The 21048-nt window shown below is 46.0% G+C and overlaps 1 protein-coding gene across 6 annotated transcripts in view; it reads left to right on the plus strand.

The window, feature by feature from the left end:
• Positions 1-21048, plus strand: part of WDR7 (WD repeat domain 7) — a 250905-nt gene that overhangs the window by 177541 nt on the left and 52316 nt on the right. For all 6 annotated transcript variants that reach the window (XM_077346857.1, XM_077346856.1, XM_077346858.1 and 3 more), the window contains 3 exons: positions 7193-7310; positions 11824-11973; positions 14680-14762. In XM_077346857.1, coding sequence (XP_077202972.1) covers positions 7193-7310; positions 11824-11973; positions 14680-14762 — 351 coding nt within the window. The remainder of the gene's footprint in view (positions 1-7192; positions 7311-11823; positions 11974-14679; positions 14763-21048) is intronic.

Here is a 21048-nt window from a genome sequence, read left to right on the forward strand (position 1 = left end):
TAAGGTACAGTTCTGCCCTTAATGATACTGGTATGGAAGCATAAGCTCTCCCACTTAAAATGGGGGCCAGTGCTGTCCCTGTTGCTGCCGTCCTTGCATCTGCTTTTGTTTGAGGCTTGGGCCGTCGTGCTGCTCACCTGCTCCTTGCTCTGTCAGGCCAGCTGGCCCAGCTACAGGAGGGGGTTAATCTCTGGCCACATACTAACACTGCAAGAGTGTCATTAATGAATTAACAAGGAGCCTGTTGCTTTTCAGTAAAAATCCATCGCTCGCCCAACAGGAGGAGAAAGAGCGCTGTGGAGGAAGCCATGCGCAAAGCCTTCTTAGGAGCAAACTTTTTAACACGGGGTAGTCGCGTTCGAAATATTGTGGGTCTTTTATTTTTAATGTTGTGTATATAAAAGAGAGAGCTGTAGCATCTTCAGTGTGTCCTTTACAGAAAGCGCATGGCCGTATAATGTTAAGAACATAAGAAGAGCCCCACTGGATCAGCTCATCTTGTCCAGCATCCCATCTCGTGCAGTGGCCAACCAGCTGGAGAAAAGTGGAGGAGATTCGAGTAGAACGGAATTACATAGAATTACATACAGCTGAATAGTTATATGTCGTTCCGCCACTGCTGGTTATCTGGGGATTGTTCTCTGTAATCTCTGGAGCAGTTCTGGTATTTTTAGGGGAATGTTATTAGGTATTGTTGTTGTTGTTAGGTGCAAAGTCGTGTTGGACCCATCGTGACCCCATGGACAATGATCCTCCAGGCCTTCCTGTCCTCTACCATTCCCCGGAGTCCATTTAAGTTCACGCCGACTGCTTCAGTGACTCCATCCAGCCACCTCATTCTCTGTCACCCCCTTCTTCTTTTGCCCTCGATCGCTCCCAGCATTAAACTCTTCTCCAGGGAGTCCTTCCTTCTCATGAGGTGGCCAAAGTATTTGAGTTTCATCTTCAGGATCTGGCCTTCTAAAGAGCAGTCCGGGCTGATCTCCTCTAGGACTGACCGGTTTGTTCGCCTTGCAGTCCAAGGGACTCGCAAGAGTCTTCTCCAGCACCAGAGTTCAAAAGCCTCAATTCTTTGATGCGCGGCCTTCCAGCATATTTATCAATGCACAATTATCCAGATTATATCCTTTGCCTGTTGGTTTTTTTATATATTGGGCTAGAAATCTAAAGATGATGATGATGATGATTCTAGAAGCTATTTCCAAATCCCATGTTGGGAAGGTGAGAGTTTGTTGATCAGTTAAGGGGCCACAATTAACCACAAGCTCTTTAACCATTGACAGCATTACTTAAGCTGTGCTAGTCTTAAAATCAAGGCTGAATTCTCCCTAGAAACTCATGTGACACATTATGAGAAGACAAGGGTCACTGGAAAGAAAATTATGCTAGGAAAAGCTGAAGTCAGCAGGAAAGGAGGATGACCCAACATGAGATGGATTGACTCTCTCAAGGAAGCCACACACCCTGGCTTGTAAGCAAGGCTGTCAATGACCGAAGAAGAGTTGGTACTTATATGCCACTTTTCTCTACCCGAAGGAGTCTCAAAGCGGCTTACAGCCACCTTCCCCTTCCTCTCCCCACAACAGCCACCCAGGGAGGGAGGTGAGGCTGAGAGAGCCCTGATATCACTGCTCAGTCAGAACAACTTTATCAGTGCTGTGACGAGTCCAAGGGCATCCAGCTGGCTGCACGTGGGGGAGGGACTGGGATTAGAAGTCCGCACTCCTAACCACTACACCAATCTGGGATGCCTGGCAGGTCATTCATTCATCTGACCAACATGAATTGGAAGTGACTTGAGAGCACTTCACATCCGATCTTAAAGTAATCCCACTCCATCTTTATTGGGAATAAAAGGGCATTGATTGCAGTAGGTTTCTGTTGGCAACTTTGTCCTGGGCAGGTTTAATTAAAGTAGGTTCCACTGCGTTAATTGGGTTTTGCTTCCAGTTATGTAGTGCAGTCTTAGCTGAACTTCTGTTATTAATGGGATGTCCATTCAGCAAGGCTTAGCTGAAGTTTTCATAAGCATCGACAGCTTCAAGAGGGGATGGGATGGCCTAAGAAGTCCATGAGTGGCTATTAGCCATGAGGTATAGATCAAACTCTCTGGGGCAAAGATGCTTTACATTCTAAGTGAATGGGGGGGGCAACATTGGGAGGGCTTGTGGAGTTCTGGCATTGCTGGTGGATTTCCTGATGGCACCTAGATTTTGGGCATTGTGTGACATAGAGTAGCAATCCCCAACCTGTGGGCTGCGGACCACATGTGGTCCTTCGACTAATTGGAGGTGGGCCCCGAAGGACGCCTTCTCCCCCCCCCCCGGCCCTTTACTTCACCCCCCTCAGCCCTTTACAACACACTTCATTGTTGTGGCGTGTCTGTATCTTATTTTGAAGGGATGTTTAAACATTACCATAGCAACCAGAGAGCGCTAGGGCAGTGGTTGAGAGTAGAGGAATAAACTACCCCCCCCCCACTGGGCCTCAGTAAAAGGCGTTGAGTGGTCCCCGGTGAGTGGTCCCTGGCGTTGAGTGGTCCCCGGTGATAAAAAGGTTGGGGACCACTGACATAGAGTACTGGGCTGGATTTGGCCTGCTCCAAAATGGTTTCTCTTATGTTCTTATGTTCAGGGGCGGTCCCGTAACCCTGTGAAGAGGGCATCAGGACCCTGTTCTGTTTAATTTCAGTTCTGTGCTACCGCTAGGCAGTGCCAAGCCCTCACAGCAACGATGGAGGAGACAAGTCATTCTTGCTAGAGGCAACAAAAAACAAAACCTCTTCATCCGGCCGTGTCTGAAGGAGCAGGGAAAAAAGAGGACTTGGGGGGGGGGGGATCCCCGTGTGCCTACCTGTCACAAATGGGAAAGGTCGTGAGTTCCACCTTGTAATTCCTCTTCCCTAACAGCCCTTTAAAAAACAAAGTCTCCCTCTCCAAAACAGGTAAAGCACGCATGGCATTTCTTCTGTCAACAGGCAAATGTTCCCAGTGTGCTTATCGGACTACCTGACAGAGGGCACCGCCAACAAGCTTTTTAATTGTAAGGAGGGCATACATGCTTAGCGGCTTTGCCAGTGAATGTAAATTTTTTCCTGCACTCTCCCCCCCCAAGGCTATACTCCTCCCCCCCCCAGATATTTACCAAAACATTGGTCTTCAGGCAGCCTTGAGTTATGAATATCAGGTTATTCATATTGGGAGGACAGTATAGAAACCTAATCTATCACTATTACTATTACTATTACTGTTACTATTACTATTACTATTACTTTGGTGTAGTGGTTAGGAGTGCGGACTTCTAATCTGGCATGCCGGGTTAGATTCTGTGCTCCCCCGCAGCCAGCTGGGTGACCTTGGGCTCTCCACAGCACTGATAAAACTGTTCTGACCGAGCAGGAATATCAGGGCTCTCTCAGCCACATCCACCCCACAGGGTGTCTGTTGTGGGGAGAGGAAAAGGAAGGTGAATGTAAGCCACTTTGAGACTCCTTCGGGTAAAGAAAAGCAGCATATGAGAACCAACTCTTCTTCTTCTTCTTCTTCTTCTTCTTCTTCTTCTTCTTCTTCTTCTTCTTCTTCTTCTTCTTCTTCTTCTTCTTCTTCTTCTTCTTCTTCTATTACTATTACTATTACTATTACTATTACTATTACTATTACTATTACTATTATTAGAGATAGGGTTTAATGGAAATGTGAAATTTGTGGCTAACAGCCTTACTTTCCCCGTGTCTTGTACCACAGCTGCTCCTAAATAGATAAGTGACTGCTAGCTAGTTAGAGAGCGACTGGAAACTGTTATGCACGTGTATTTTCAAATATAAAAACACAGTAAGATGCATTTTCCCAAATGAGAAGTATCCTTCTCCTTTACAGATGGAAAATGTAACTTTTCAGTCTTAATGCGTGCCAGTTTAGTGTAGCAGCTAAGAGCAGTGGTGTAGTGGCTAAAGACTGGCAGAATCTAATCAGGAGAACTAAGTTTGGTCCCCCCCCTCCCCCAGTGCTTTGAGCCACTCTGTCACTGTCTCCAGACACTGGATCGATGCAGTTGGAGGGGCGTCTGGCCGATCATCCATCAGGAGGTAGAGCTGAGTGGAAAAAGTAACTCTTCACTTTTAATGAAGCCAGCTATGTGACCTTGGGCTAGTCACAGTTCTCTTAGGGTTGTTCTCATAGTTCTCTTAGAGCTCTCTCAGCCCCACCTATCTCACAGGGCGTCTGTTGTGGGGAGAGGAAAGGAAAGGTGTTTGTATGCCACTTTAGGGCTCCTTCAGGTAGAGAAAAGCTGGGTATAAAAAACCAACTCTTCTTCAGTAGACCCTAACCTGGAGAACTGGGTTTGATTCCCCAGTCCTCCTCCCCATGAAGCCTGCTGGGTGACCTTGGGCCAGTGACAGTTCTCTCCGAAATCTCTCAGCCCCACCTGCCTTACAAGGTGTCTTATCCTGGGGAGATGAAAGGAAGAAGATTGTTAAGCCACTTTGAGTCTCCTTTAAGTGGACAAAAATGGGGTATAACAACCTACGCGTTGTCTTCTAGTTAGCAAGGAGTTGGAAACGGTTGTGCCTGCGTGTTTCCTATATAAAAAACACAGTAGGTCACCCAAATGGAGAATGTCCTTTTCCTTCACAAGTGAAACGAGTAACTCTTCAAGAGGGCTCTGCTAGGCCCTCTGTATAACCATCAGTTCCTTTTGTCTTTGTCTGAGGAAGAGTGCTTGCACTCGAAAGCTCACGCCCTCAATAATTCTTTGTTGGTCTTAAAGATACTACTGGACTTTGATTTTATTGTGCATCCTGAGTTCATTTAACTTTGCATGCTGGTTGATATCTTTGTTGCCCACCCTGTAAGCAGAGAATATCATGTGGAAGGCTAGGGAGCTGCCATTTACCCTAATCTGTTCCTACTGTTTGCATTTTTGCAGTGCCTTCTCTGTTTCTGTGGCCATTTGTCCTCTGGCATGAAATCCAGCAAGGAAAGAAGGCACAGTTCCAGGTTCTAGTTTTCCAAAACACCTTGCAATGAAACATACTTGTGTGTGTGTGTGTGTGTAGGGGGGGATCTCTTTGTCGACCAACAACAACTGTGTCATTAGTGACTACTTACGCCATTTGAAGCTCTTTATTCAGCTCTGGTGGTAAGCAAGTGAGGTTCATATGACCATAAGAGCCAACCCGAAATTGGTCCATTGGGCATGAGTCATCAGTATTCATCGGTTTCCTCCAAACCAGGGTTTCATGAAACCCTGGGGTTTCTTGAAGTCCCATGAAGGGTTTCCTAAACGGGTGGGAGTTAATCACTTTATTAAGTTTGTTAAATATTGATTGGGCGATACGACCATATTTGGTCATGTCGACCTACACTCCCCTCCTAAAATGACCAATGATGGGCCGGGAAGGGGTGGGAAGGAGAGGGGTCTCCGGTGGGCATGCACATAGCTATTCTTCCCAGTCATATTCTGCACGATTGTGCCACTTCTGGGATTTCTCAAAGCCTGAGGAATGTTTCAGGGGTCTCTCAGTGGTAAAAAGGTTGAGAAAGACAGCTCTAAGCCCATGCTTGCCATTTTCCATGACCCACTTATCACATTGACTTGGCTCAGGTTATAACAGAGTTTCCAGTTCTTGTGGAAGAACAAGCCCAAGTGGGCCAGTTTGGATGTATCCAGTCAATTATGGGTTTGCCTGAACTAGCAAGTCATCGGGGAGTGAACATAGACAAAAGGGTATGGGTGGGAATACAAGAGACTGGGGCTTTGACTGGACACCAGTTTGGCCATAGCATGGAAACTGAGAGCTAGACTCTGATAGCGTGGCTGTTGCTTTATCATAATGAACTGCTCAATGTGTGCCCTAGGTCCGATTAGCCTAATGCACACCTCTAAGAACCCTTACATGAGTCCTAAATAGTTGCTGTTTTATCCCACTGGTCTTTGGAAGGATGTGTCGTCAGAGTACATACAAAGAGAGAAAAAGCACCCTTGATTATACTTAGACTGGGGGAGCAGTAGCACTACGACAGAAGGCCTCTTGGTGGTGGAACAAATCCCCTTTTTTGATGGGCACATTCAGACAATTATCCCTGCAAAAGCTCTCCCATGCCTTCTCTGCAAGTCTGGTGCACCAACACCCAACTCCACCAGTTGGTCCTCCAGTGTCCCCTTGAAGCCCCCTCATACACTCCTGTCAATGAATTTGTAATGCCAGCTCCTCCTCTTCTTGATTTCTTTTTGTGTGTTTTGCAGCCCAGTGGATCCCATTCTTCTACCTGGGGGGGGGGGGAGGTTAATACTGAGTCCTGGGTCTGTTGAAGAAGTTAACAAGCAATGAGTACCTTTTAAATTCCATCTGGAGTTCAATCCCAGCAGCCGGCTCAAGGTTGACTCAGTCTTCCATCCTTCCGCGGTCGGTAAAATGAGTACCCAGCTTGCTGGGGGGTAAACGGTGATGACTGGGGAAGGCACTGGCAAACCACCCCGTATTGAGTCTGCCATGAAAACGCTAGAGGGCGTCACCCCAAGGGTCAGACATGACCCGGTGCTTGCACAGGGGATACCTTTACCTTTAATGCAGGGAAGTGGGAACTGGAGCCTCGTGTTTGAAAGTCTGCCCTAGCCTTCATTTATAACAGCTACACATAGAAAGGGGAGGAGTTGGCACTGCAAGCTAAAATGGAAGTGAAATCTGTCCTTCCTGGATCTTTTTTTTTTTTTGCCCTATAAGCCAGAATGAGCCAATGTAGTTGACTGATCGGAATAACAATAGTAGCGCAGATGAGTGCATAATTGTCTCTAAAACTTGGGCCAAAAGTAAAACAAACCACTTCTGTGTACGGCACCGTATATTTGCATTGCCCCCGGTTCCGTCCTACGTATTCAACGCTACGGCCCGATAATTTGTTAACAAGGCCTTTTTAACACTTTGGACAGATGCACATACTGTTTTCAATCTTCACGGTTAATTATTTGATTTTGTATCAGATGCTGGAACACCCCGACTCCTAATCGCTGCTCATTGTTGGAAGTCCATTATATTCTAGCTGTTGGAGTGCTCCCGTTGACCTTGAACTGACATTATAAGCTGTGTCTAATCTTTTCACTCTATATTTCTAATGCCTCTTTTCTTTTTTGGGTGTTTTTTTTCCCCCTCCTTCCTCCCCCCCCCCCACCCCTTTGTCCGATCTCCGATTAGCATCACAATGGGGCTGCCTCTGAGCCCGGCAGCTGACTCCGCCCGCTCTGCCCGCCACGCTCTTTCGCTCATTGCCACGGCCAGGCCACCCGCCTTCATAACAACCATCGCCAAGGAGGTGAGCAGAACTTTTCTCCGCCGCTGCTCGCTCAACCGCGCTTCATCCAGAACAATGACTTCATTGTTTAGCAACAAGAACTGTTTAGGAATTGATTTCCCTGTCTTTTTATATATATTTTTCCCCCTTATGTTTTGCTTTTGTTTCTCATTCGTCTCTGTGTATGTTCGTGTAAGTTTCTGGGTTTTGTGGGCCTACATTTTTGCTCTGCATTCTTGGTGCGTGTGTTTGTGTGTAAGACAGAGATAATGTATGAAGTTCTCTGTGTGTATAATATAAAGGGGATGAAAAGTCACTAAGACCGTTTATGCACTGGAGGTTTCATGCCAGGCTGCAGGCTGGAGTTTTAGTCGTGGCAGGTGGCCCCACCTCTTCCTGCACCCACACAGGGGAGCATTTGGCCCAGTGTGCCTCATCTGCCCCCGGTTTTTGCTCCTGTATGGGAGCTGGGGCAGTGAAGTTCCCAGTGCATAAACGGCCAAAATGACACTGCAGTGAGGCCCTGGATCCTTAGAAATACATCGTTAATAAACAGCATTTTTAAGAGAATAAAAGGCTGCTAGAAATATGCATGAAATTACTAACCTCTTCAGCTTCTGCTGTACTTGGTAAAAGTTGGTAGGTTATGAAATGGGCATACTTGGTATCTTTGCTACTCATTTCCCTTTAGCAGAGTACATTTTGTGTGTGGATATTTAGGATCCTGAGTTCAGAGCAGATAGCAGACTGAAGCATATACATATGGCAAATCTTTTTGCCATATTACGGCATAAACAATATATAGCCTTCCATTCTCACTGAAAATTGCACAGTATACAACAATGCTGCCGAATAGCATGGTAGCATTAGAAATCTAATAAACAATGCAATAGGACTAGGATTGCAAAATACAGAAAACACGCCAGCAACAAAAACAGATATGATCCATCAAACCATGCAGAGAATGAAATGACAACATGAGAACACAATGCAGTAAGAGCAGAATGATATATACCTTTTTAACTGATGACGCATATAACCACCCAGAGCCGTATGGAAGGGCGGTATAAAAATCCAAAATAAATTTTTAAATATTGATAGACTGGAGCACCAATAGACTGGAGTCCTGTTCCCTTTATTAAAAGCGCCTCCCGTTATTCTAAAGCCCCTCCTGAAAAATTCTGCTTCAAAATTTGCAAAAGGGCAGAAGCTAGCTTGCCAGGAAGGGCACGGTGTAAATTGAAAGATTAAACAAATAAAAGAAAGTGCAGAGGCCTCCTTGACCTTCTCAGGCCAGCCATTCCACAAGGAGGATGACACTATAGAGCAGGGGTAGTCAACCTGTGGTCCTCCAGATGTCCATGGACTACAATTCCCATGAGCCCCTGCCAGCAAATGCAAATGCATGGACATCTGGAGGACCACAGGTTGACTACCCCTGCCATAGAGAACTCACACTTTCAGGCAGCTGTTTCGCCCATTTCCGGGTTAACGAGCTAAAAGCTACAGCAGGGCTTCATAAACATGGAATGGCCAGATTCTCAGTTCTCAATTGACATGTCACATCCCCTGATTTTTGGTCCTTTCAACTTGAGGTCCAGAGGCTCCTCCATGGAGTCGGAGCCCCTCTCCCAAGTCCATTTGGCATGGACAAAGCAAGCCTGCTCAGTTACACCACTCTTAAATACATTGATTTCTTTCTGTTGCAACGGCCCAGGCTAGCCTCTTTTTGTCCCGTCTGGAAACTAAGCAGGGTCAGCCCTGGTTGGTGTTCAGATGGGAGAGCACCAAGGGTGGCTATGAAGAGGACGGCCCTGGCAAACCACCGTCATTTTGTCTGTTGACTTGAAAACCGTACAGGGTGGCTTTCCATCACCAGCTCTGCTTAGAATTGCACCGTGAACATTCAAAAAATAATAAAGTATCAGGGTTCTTAAATTTAAAATAAAGTTATCGCACGTGGGAGGCAGAAAAGAAGTTTTAGAGGTGAGCCCTCGTAATTCTTATTGCTTGGGACAAATAATTAGCCCTGATTCTTAAAATCAGGAAAGCTTTTTCTTCTCTCTGTCTCTGTCTCTGTCTCTCTCTCTGTCTCTCTCTGTCTCTCTGTCTCTCTCTCTGGATTGAAAAAGCTAGCTGGATTGTAACCCAGTTATGAAGAAAGCATTGTAGCAATGCAGCCTCAAAAGTGTTTTAAAATGAGGAAGCTGGCACGAAGAACCTCAAATGCATTCCCATAACTCTTGGCCTCCCACTTCCGCGTTTGCAGTTCACGTTTGGGCGGCCGAACTGTGAGGGTTGGCAGCCCAGCGCCCTTCCTAGCGTTGTCACGTCGAGGACTCTTCAGATTAATCAATACAGAATAGGGAGTTGCAAAAACCGCCCCATAAACATACATTAAAATAATAAAACTTAATACGGTGTTGCTTTTTTTATATGTATAACCACTCGACTGGGTTGACTACGGCTTGCCAGCGCACATTAAATCCTTGCTAATCGACATTGACTCACCTTGAGAATCCACTTAGAAATGCATTATTGTTTTAATGTTAAGTTGCTTATTCTGGGACTCAAACGAGAGGAGTTGTTTCGATTCCTGACTAATTTATGCAGAATAAAGAGGCTCATTCTCATCAGCGCCTTTTGAGTTTTATCGCATGTGGGTGGCAGAGAAGAGGTTTTGGAGGAGAGCCCTCTGGTAATTCTGATTGCTTGGGACAAGTAGTCAGTCCTCATTCTTAAAATCAGGCAAGCTCTTTCCCCTCCAAACTGCACTAGAGAAAATGAATGTGGATTTACTGCCAGAAAATAAACTGAAAATTCTCTCTCTGTCTCTCTCTCTCTCTGTCTCTCTCTCTCTCTGTCTCTCTCTCTGTGTCTCTCTCTCACTCTGTCTCTGTCTCTCTCTGTCTCTCTCTGTCTCTCTCTGTCTCTCTCTCTTTGTCTCTCTCTCATTCTTTCTCTCTCTGTCTCTGTCTTTCTCTCTCTCTGTCTCTCTCTCTTTGTCTCTCTCTCTCATTCTTTCTCTCTCCGTCTCTCTGTCTTTCTCTCTCTCTTTCTCTCTCTCACTCTGTCTCTGTCTGTCTGTCTATCTCTCTCTCTCTCTCTCTCTCTCTCTCTCTCTCTCTCTCTCTCTCTCTCTCTGTGTGTGTCTGGATGTACACAAAGCATGTTTTGTTATATAAGTCCACTGGTATAATCTTTGGGGTCCCTTCTCCTGTATACAGTGGGTTAGACCCACCAACTTTTTCATCCAATCTCACCCAATCCCTACCTAATATGACCTTTTTAATGGGCTGGTCCCAAGGTCTCCATTAGAGTCTACCTTGGTGATCAGCATGGTCTCCTCCCTTTCTCAGCCACAGGAAAAAATTAGCTAGATTTAACCCCGTAGTTTTTTGATGTATAGCTTTGATTGGCCTCGCAATACATCCTGCTTGCCTCCCAGCTTTAATTTGCTGCATTTTGGGAACAAATCTGGGAACTGCACAACTGGCTGGAACTGTTGGAAGCCTGAATATTGTTGTTGTTGTTTACAAAATTTATTTTCCCTCCTTCCTGCCCCATTTACATGTCTGTGTCATGGATTACAGACCCTGTGCCAAATGGCTAAATCAAAGTACATAGAGGAATCTTGAATCAATCTCACCATGGTTTCCTTTTGCTCAGTGTTTCAGTCATAACGGCGTAGATCCTACGCCCCTAGCCCCCCTCTTTATTTTTAAAATATTTATCTGTTGGAATATGTATTATTTATATTTTTAAAATTATTAATATTAATAAACATTTGTTTATTAAAATATTTATACCGTGCCTTTCCTTTTCATTCAAGTTGGAAGCCTTCCTCCCCCTTAAGTGGCCCTTCCATTGGAGGGAGAGTCACTTAGGTTGGTGGAAAGCCCCTCGGAGTTTGTTTATTTATTTATTATTAGATTTGCTACCCGCTGCTCCCAGGCCGGCCAGCTCACAGCGGTTTACAGCAGAAATAAAATCACAATAAAAGCATGGCAAAGATAAAACCCTCAATCCCACCCCCCAACGGTACCCCCTGAGGCTCAATAACTTAACCCAGATTCTGTGCCCTTGGGTGAGAAAGTGATGTTAATCCCAAAAAATGTTCCAGATTTTTAAAATAGGTGATTTGGTGATTTGGAGGATCATCTAGATCTGTGCCTTGGCCTTAACTGAACACCTGGCGGAAGAGCTCCATCTGGCAGGCCCTGCGGAACTGTGATAGTTCTATCAGGGCCCTCTGCTCTTCCGGGAGCTCATTCCACCAGGTATGGGGGCAGGACCAGGTATCAAGGCCAGGCATACCTCACTTTAGGAAGGCTACTGAATCTGCCCCAGTATATTATTGCTCCAGTAGGCTAGTCATTGAAGAAGAGACCTGAAATCACTGAATACGTACTAATCTGAAGACAGTCCAGAATGGCTTTTAAAGGAGAAATGAAAGGTCGCTGCTGTATTGGTGTCTCTCTATAGGGAGTGGGGAAAAAAAAACATTTTATAAGCGTCCCTACTGTTCTTCCAGGTGCACAGGCATACAGCTCTTCAAGCAAACACCCAGTCTCAGCAGAACATTCATACCACGACCTTGGCTCGGGCCAAGGGAGAGATTCTAAGGATTATTGAAATACTTATTGAAAAGATGCCCACAGACGTTGCGGAGCTCATTGTGGAGGTGAGGTTGTCTTTTACAACTCCCATATGTGCTTCTGGTCAATCATTCCACGAAGCTTCTGAACTCTGCAAGGATTTAATATTTTGATTTGTGTTTTGGAAATTAAAGCGATGCCTTTTCCTTGGCCCCACATGGCGGTCAATGAAATCGCAAGTTTCTCAGAGGGTTCTAGGAACAGTAATGTTCAGTAGTACCTTCTAAGGACAATATTTGTGTCAAGGTGTGAGCTTTCATGAGCCACTGCTCAGTTCTTCAAAGACTGATGAAAACAGCAAAGTGTCCAAGTCTGCAGATGACACCAGGTTGTTCAGGGTGGCGAGAACCAGGGAGGATCTGTGGAGTCTGGGCAAGTGGGGGGTCAGGGTGGCAAACAAAGTTCAAATGATCTTCAGTAGCATGTTAAAAGTACTGTGGGTGAGTGCAAATGAAAGCGCACCGGAGCCAAAAATCTTACTATAAATATACCCTGATGGAGTGCGAGCTGGCGGTAACGAAAGATCTCGGAGTCACGGTAGATAACGCACTTAAGATGTCAACTCAATGTGCGGCTTCAGTAAAAAAATGGAAAGTGCTATGCTGAGGAATATTAGGAAGAGGGACTGAAAACAAGCCAGCCAGGAGAGCCAGCTTGGCGTAGTGGTTAGGAATGCAGACTTCTGAAGAGCCAGGTTCGATTCTGCACTCCCCCACATGCAGCCAGCTGGGTAACCTTGGGCCTGCCACGGCACTGATAAAACTGTTCTGACCAAGCAGGAATCTCAGGGCTCTCTCAGCCTCACCTTCCTCACAGGGTGTCTGTTGTGGGGAGAGGAAAGGGAAGGCAATTGGAAGCCACTTTGAGACTCCTTCGGGTAGAGAAAAGCGGCATATAAGAACCAACTCTTCTTTTTCACCATCATATCCTTGGGTGTAGCCACATCTGGAATACTGCGTGCCGTTCTGGTCACCATGCCTCAAAAGAGGTATTAGAAGAGCAATTCAGATGATTAAAGGGGATGGAACTCCTTCCCTGTGAAGGAAGGTTAAAGAGTTCAGGGCTCTTTAGCTTGGAGAAACCACAATCGAAGGGCAACATGACAGCGGTTCACAAAATTATGCATGGGATAGAGAAGGCGAGAATGAAGTACTTTTCTTCCTTTCTCCCAAGATTAGAACTCACGTGGCCTCGATGATGTCAATGAGCAGACGGCTTAGCACAGAAAAATCACCCAGAGTAATGAACCCGTGGAATTCACTGCCGCAGGAAGTGGTGGCAGCTGCAAGCATAGAGAGCTTGAAGAGGGGGTTGGCTGTGGCCCAGAGATCCATGAGTAACTATTAGCCTCAAGACATATATGGAACACTGTCTGAGAGAGGGACGCTCAGCGTTCTCAATGGCTGGACCCCCTATGTAGGAAAGACCGTTCATTTTTACGGGCTCTTCAGCATATTAAAGGGTGAAATTAATAGCCATCATCTCTCCTTGTGTTTCTGGGGGAGTCTCATAGTTGTGCCACTGCGATTCAAATAAAACACTTCCTCCGAATGCAGCCTAAGGGCCTACAGTTCACAGTCCTGTTTGCCGCATAAATAGCTCGGGGGTGTCTCCTAAGGCTGGTTTGCACACGTAATTAGCTGCAGGTCAGTGCGCAGTTGACGGAGACTTAGTACACATCTGACCTGCATTGTAGTCACCAAAAACACCTGGGAATCGGTTCAAATTATATTACTTTGACAGGAGTAGGGGGGGTTGACCTTTCTGTAACTGACAAAAGTTCCCTTGGCCGTCATTGTCATTGTCATTGCAGGTGAACTGAGGTTGTCTGCCCTTGTGTCTTTTGTTGCCTGTCCCCTTGTTGCCTTTGACAACAAGACGAAGCAACCAGCGAACCTGCTTTCCGCTTTGTTCGCTGTTTCAGCCTGGCAGGAGGACATGACCGTAATTGTGCGCGCCGGGAAAGAGTGAGGAACGGACAGAACGGGAGGCGGACAGGGCAAAAGTGCCCAGAGAAGAAGCTAGAGAGTGGCTTATCGAAAACCGAGATGGTAGAAAGGGCAGCCAGGTGGGAAGGTGACCAGTAGATAAGAGAAAGGGATTGGCGTTTTGGTGGAATGCAGTGGAGGCGGGGACAAGATGAAGCAGATTTCGGGGAGTTAGAGAAGGGAATTAGTGGAGAGCCAGCGTGGTGTCGTGATTAAAAACGGCGGCTTCTAATCTGGCAAGCTGGGTTTGATTCCCCACTCCCCCCACTTGCAGCCAGCTGGGTGACCTTGGGCTAGTCACAGCCCTGATAGTGCTGTTCTCACAGAACAGTCCTGCCAGGGCTCTCTCAGCCCTCACCTACCTCACAGGTTGTCTGTTGTGGGGAGAGGAAAGGAAGGTGCTTGCAAGTCGCTTTGAGACTCCTTCGGGCAGTGAAAAGTGGGGTATAAAAAACAATTGTTCTTCTTCTTCTTCTTCTTCTTCTTCTTCTTCTTCTTCTTCTAGTATTAATGAGGACAAGAGAGAAAGTACTAAGGAAGCATAGAATTAGAGGTCAAAAGCTGTAATTAGGAAGGGAAAGCACCTGACCCCAAATTGAAAGGATCACCTGAATGGAAACATTAAGTGAGATGGGGGGATGCTTTGACAGGCATAGGGAATCCAGGTATTCACGGATTCTAAGAAATTCTGTCAAATATTTTGTGTGTGTGTGATTAAAATTACATTTTCCCTTTTACGCTCAGGTTATGGACATCCTCATGTACTGCCTGGAAGGTTCGCTAGTCAAGAAGAAAGGTCTTCAAGAGTGCTTTCCGGCTATCTGCAGGTAGGAAGGCCAGCGATGTGGGCATGCATGTCCGGAGATTGGGGATAGGCAGGTTTGGGTGTCTGAGCAGTACTGTACTCCCAGATCAACAGGCAACGGAGTAACTTCTCCCCGAAATGGATCTACAGGATTTTGAAAAAATGAGCATCCCATCCACCGTTAAGGTGAGTGGGCAAGGTCCTTGTGTCAAGTACACCTCCTAAGTATTTACGGCAGGGGTAGTCAAACTGCGGCCCTCCAGATGTCCATGGACTACAATTCCCAGGAGCCCCCTGCCAGCAAACGCTGGCAGGGGGCTCCTGGGAATTGTAGTCCATGGACATCTGGAGGGCCGCAGTTTGACTACCCCTGATTTACAGGGTCAGATTGGCCAGACTCCCTAAGTAGCCAATAAAGGAAGGGTTAACCTCAAAGGCACTTTCACAAGAGAACCTGGGGCTTGTTCATACAGCCCATGGCTTCTAGTCAACGGTCTTCATTCAAGGCCTGTGGCAGAGTTGCTCAACAACCTGGAATGGTTATATGCACTGTGCTTGGGAAGGATGCGTGTCTACCGCGATCTCTCTGATCTTCAGCATATTGAAAAAGGAACACCTGCAATTTCACATATGGTGGATTTTGACACAGGTGTGGCCAGGTGCAGATGTTTCCAAGTTGCAGTCAGGTGCAATGCATATTAAATCCATAATTGTTTACAGGAAAGCGCATGTGCTTTTAAGTCACATGAAACGGCAGTCCTCCTGCTGGTTGTCATTTTAAATTAATAGCCACCTCCCCCATGGCCTGACACTTTGCACAACGTTCACAAGTTTTTGTCGGCAATGAAATCGTCTTCTAGCCCGGCTTGTAAAAGCAGCTAATGCCTCAGCTTCAGTTATCACAGCATCTGACAGTCTTGGCTTTTATTTAATTACCTTGTGGATGTTCAGAATTTATTTAAATGTGTGGTCAGCCTCATAATAATCATTCATTCATTCATTCATTCATTCATTCATTCATTCATTTTTGCAAAGATCCTGAGCTGCTTCCAAGCGCCTGCCAGTGCTACTGTACCGTAAGCCTGTCTTGTAAAACATGAACCAACCAGTCCGGCTCTCTCTTTTATTTACTTTATATTATATTTATTTATTGCATTTTTGTACCTCCTTTCCCTCGTGGGCTCAGGGCACTTTACAACGTCCATAAATAAAATCACAGTCCCGATAATAAAAGCCGTTTGTTCCAGTTATTAAAATTATTATTACAGTTTTAAAAGTCTGTTTCTGGCGTCATTCGCATTCGCTTGGAGCGTAAGTCTTCCTCGGAGTGAAGAGGGGGTAAAATGCCAATAGGATTAAGGCATTTGTTGTTAGGCCCTTATTTCTCAGTATCTAGCTGAGTGTGAGCAGGGAGGCCAGTACCTTTGATTTTTTGTGGGCCTCCTCCATTGCCCCGGTGGAACAATTCCATCTTACAGGCCCAGAGGAATTATTTCAGATCCTACAAGGCCCTGATCTCATAGAATCATAGAGTTGGAAGGGACCTCCTGGGTCATCTAGTCCAACCCCCTGCACTGTGCTGATCTCATAGAATCATAGAGTTGGAAGGGACCTCCTGGGTCATCTAGTCCAACCCCCTGCACTCTGCAGGACACTCACAACCCTATCGCTCATCCACTGTCACCTGCCAGCCCTGTAACCCATCACAATCTTGCTTGCGAGGTTGTTCATCCTCTCAAGCACGATTGAGCCCATCTTTACCTCTTTGAGGTTGGGGGTGTTCATCAGGTTTTGTGATCTGGAGTGGAAGCTCCTTTGGGGGGTATAGGGAAGGAGATATTTCCATAGATTTCTGGTAGTGGTCACCGATGAAAGTCACATGGAGCCCATGATGGCAGGTTCCTGGTATTTCAGAAAAAAATTTTTTTCCAGGAAGTGGTGTGTTGAGAAAACAATCTGTACTTCTTCTGCTCCCTCTTATTTTATTTTTTTTTTATAATCCCAATTATCTTCCACTCAGGTCAGAGGAGAGAGCGTAACGATTCTCTTCTCCTATCCTGTTAATCTCACAACAACTCTAGGAGGTAGTTAGTGCTGTGGGCTGATTTGAAGTCTTCATATCCGAGCAGCAGTTTGAACTCAAGTTCGGCCAAGTCTAGGAGAGAATTATTGGTTCTTTTTTCTTTATTACTCCAAATAATGTGTCTTGAGGTTTGACTTGGGAAAGGAACAGTGCTTCAATTACAGAGCATCGTGCGGAGAGTCCCAGGTTCGATCCCTGGCATCTTCAGTGGAAAGAATGAGGTTGTAGTTGGTGTGGAAGACCTCTGTCATGCATACATGCCATGGATTCAGGTGATAAACGAAACATAGCAGTTGGAGTCTTCTGCCTCTAATCCTGTTTTCCTGATTTCTGTCCTCCTCTGTCCTCCTTCTGTCTCCGGCTCTCAGCGCTCACACACACACACACAAACACACTATAGTCTGTTACCCGGAAGCTGAAGATACTATCTCTTGCTCTACATGTTATGGCTCCAGTGAGTAGGTCTGGCTGCCTTTTGGCCACTAGGTGTAAAATTATAGACCTTTGAAGAACCAAGACATATTAGGAAAAGTTGGGGGAGCGTGGTCTGTTTAGCCTAGAGAGGAGACGACTGAGAGGGGATCTGAGAACCATCTTCAAGTATTTAAAAGGCTGCCATGTAGAGCAGTGGTCCTCAACCTGCGGGCCGCTGCCCGGTGCCGGACCGCAAAGGCCATGGCGCCGGGCAGCAGCTCCCTCTCCCCGCCCCCCCCTGCAGTAAAAAACTTCCCAGGCCGCAAGCTTGCGGCCCGGGAAGCTTCTTACTGCGGGAGGGCGGGGAGAGGGAATCAGGGCTGGGCCACGCCCATGCGGGCCGCACCTGCGCGGCCCGATCCGCAGGCTTGGTTGCGGCACGCAGGCGCAGCCTGATGCCCGGGTGCGGCCCGCAGGCGCGTCCCGGTGCGTGGCCGTGGCCCGCGCGGGCGCGGTCCCTGCGGCCGTGGCCCGATGCCCTGCCGGTCCCCAGCCTCATAAAGGTTGGGGACCACTGATGTAGAGGATGGAGCAGAGTCATTCTCTCTTGCCCCAGAGGAACGGACCAGAACCAATGGGATGAAATTAATTCAAAAGAAATTCCGTCTAAGCATCTGGAAGAAGTTCCTGACAGTCAGAGCGGCTTCTCAGTGGAACAGGCTTCCTTGGGAGGTGGTGGGTTCTCCATCTTTGGAAATTTTTAAACAGAGGCTGGAGAGCCATCTGACGGAGAGGCTGATTCTGTGAAGGTTCAAGGGGGTGGCAGGATGAGCGATAGGTTTGTGAGTGTCCTGCATAGTGCAGAGGATTGGACTAGATGACCAAGGAGGTCCCCTCCAACTCCATTATTCTATGATTTTATGATTCTCTGTAGGTGGGGGAAGGGGGGTATCTACATCTGGCCAATCCAGTTGTTCTTAGCAATAGGCTTCTATCTTGATACTTCCCGATGTACCCTCTTCAATTTAATAAATCAACTCTGAACTCTTTGTTTATAAAGAACATCTCAGTTATCTTGCATCTCACAAGAAAGTAGCCTTTGTTCATGACCCCAGAGAGCTGCTCCTTGTTTCAGTAGGCAAAACATATTCTAATGAGCCAGTGGTTTGATTCATCATATCTTCGCTATGTTAATGTGATATGCAGCATCTTCCTCCAGAACCAAGGGGATAGCCTTAGAGCAGGGGTGGCCAGAGTGGCAGGGGCTCATGGTCCATGGACATCTGGGGAGCCCCAGTTTGGCCACCCCTGCCTTAGAGGGATGAACTTTTGTCACTGGGTAAAGAAGACTATCTCAACCTTTTTACCATTGAGAAACCCCTGAAATATTCTGGACCTGTTTGCATTGTTATACTTTTACCTTTGTTATAGTCTGATGTTATTGTTATTGTGAAAAGTTGAGTTCCACATACTGTTTTCTGCGTTGTACGTAAACCGCCATGAGCCCCAGGGGAGGGCGGTATATAAATACAATAAATAAATAAATAAACAAACAAATGAATAAATTTTGATGCTTTCACAAATAGGCTAACTAGCCCATACATTGCTGCAGGAAACAAAAGAGTAAAGCCAGATACTCTGGTCGTTGTGTCTGTCACACACTGTTACCAAAAATTCCCCACTATTTCTGTGGCTCACGGGCTCCGATGACCTGGGGACCAATTTTAACCCAGCGAGCCATAAAAGCAAGAAGCGAAAACGCACCTAACAAGAGTGTCACTAAAAATTTCCCCGTTCAATGTAAATACAGAGGCAAAGACAAGCTGGGGGATTAATGTTGAGAAAATTCTCTCTCCCGGAGGCTGGTTTAATAGAGATGCATTGCCTTTTAAATTGTGTTAAATAGCATGCATTATATCTTACTGTATGTGATTATGGCTACTATAAAAATGATACAGCATCCTACTAATGACAGGGACGGCTTTCAAGACCAGGGGTAAAAATTTTCCTATGATTTTCCTCTGTAATTCTGGAGGGGATCCAAATGGGAACACGTTGTTATAGCCTTATTACTATACCTTTAAAATATCTTTCCCTGCTGTGCTGATCCAATACCCAAGGGATACATTTGCTTCCCCCCATCATTATTTTAATTATTATTGTTACTATTTCTTGTTTTCTTGAATTACTGTTATCTTTTCAGGGAGCTGTAGAGGCTGGTACCAATTTTCTTTATATGTGGAGTGTGAGAGGCTTGGATATAAGAGATCAGGGTTACCCAGCATGCTGCCCATCAGCACCGTAGCCCCCACCCACAACTTTTGTGGCTCCCACCAAGTGTTGTAGGTAGTGGGTGGGGCTAGATGTGGGGGGGAGGGAGTTCTCAGCAGGGCTTCAAATTGGACACTGTAGATCCGATTGACTATCCTGATTCAAACAACGTTGGTTCACTGTGAGCTGATGCCAGAGTTTTTATTTTATTCTGACACCCCTCTTTCTCAGTGGCGGAAGAGATCCGGGCCCTGTCGGAGCTGGCGCAGTTCCGCAGGGCTTGTGAAATATAGCTCTTCCGCCAGGCTTTTGTTTGGGGCCAGTGACATGACTAACATCTACCGCCCCCCTCCCCTTACTGCAAGACGCCCCCAAACCATCATCTTAAAACTGCCGATGCTGACTTTTAATCTAGCAGACTGCTAAGCAGTATAATTCACTATGGAATTAGCCTTGTTCCAGAGGTATATTTTTTGTAAGTCCAAAACCAAGATACTCATTTGTGAAACAGAATATGAAAGTCAAATTTTGGAAGATCAGTCCTTAGCCCTAATTAGTTCAGCAATTTCATTTCGTACATTATCAATATAGCCTCTTTAAATACAATCCACTTTTGAAAAGAGCGCATTGCAAAGCTATTTAATGCAAAATCAAATTAGTCTCAACGCGTCACTTCTTTTTATTATTTGAGAGAGTGCAAAAGAGAGTGATGAGGATGATCCAGGGCCTGGGGACCAAGCCCTGTGAGGAAAGGCTGAGGGTTTTGGGAACGTTCAGCTTGGAATATAGGAGGATGAGAATTGACAAGATTGCTCTCTTTAAGCATTTCAAAGGTTGGCACTTGGAGGAGGGCGGGGAGAAGTTCCTTTTGTCAGTAGAAGATAGGACCCGTAGTAATGGCTTTAAACTGTGGGTAGAACAGTACCAGCTAGATATCAGGATAAAAATTTTGTAGTCACAGTAGTTCAGCAGTGGAATTAGCTGCTGAACAAGGTCTTCAAGCAGCGGCTGGGCAGGTCCTTATCATGGATGTTTTAGGCTGATCCTGGATTGAGACAGACAGACAGACAGACTTCTACTCTGCCAATCCCCAAAAGGGCTCAGGGTAGCTTTACAATGTTTTACTATTCCTGATCTCTTCCAATATTTTGGTTTTCCCATTCTAGCTCATTCTGTATTCTCTGTGCCTATTACGCCACTAGACACAAATACTACAAGCTTGAAACAATAAAATAATAGTAGTAATTCTATTAGGCATAGGGTAATGTCGCTCTTGACATTTTGAAAATGTTAAGGATAGAAAGGCCTCCTTTTATTTTCTGAGATTTATATAGGGTTTAATTTGGCAAGAAGTGTAAGGATGGGCCTACCTTTAAAGAATGAGTATTGCTGAATTATGCCTTCTAATGAGCAGGATTAAAATTTCCCATAGCAGTCAGATGCAGTTAGTGTCTCTATCACCGATTATGCATGGGGCAAGAAATCCAGGATGGCGGCAGCAGGGCAGCCCCGAATGTGCATGACGCTGCTGCCATCCCAG

Source organism: Paroedura picta, chromosome 7 (assembly GCF_049243985.1).
Source record: "Paroedura picta isolate Pp20150507F chromosome 7, Ppicta_v3.0, whole genome shotgun sequence".
NCBI classification, from domain to species: Eukaryota; Metazoa; Chordata; class Lepidosauria; order Squamata; family Gekkonidae; genus Paroedura; species Paroedura picta.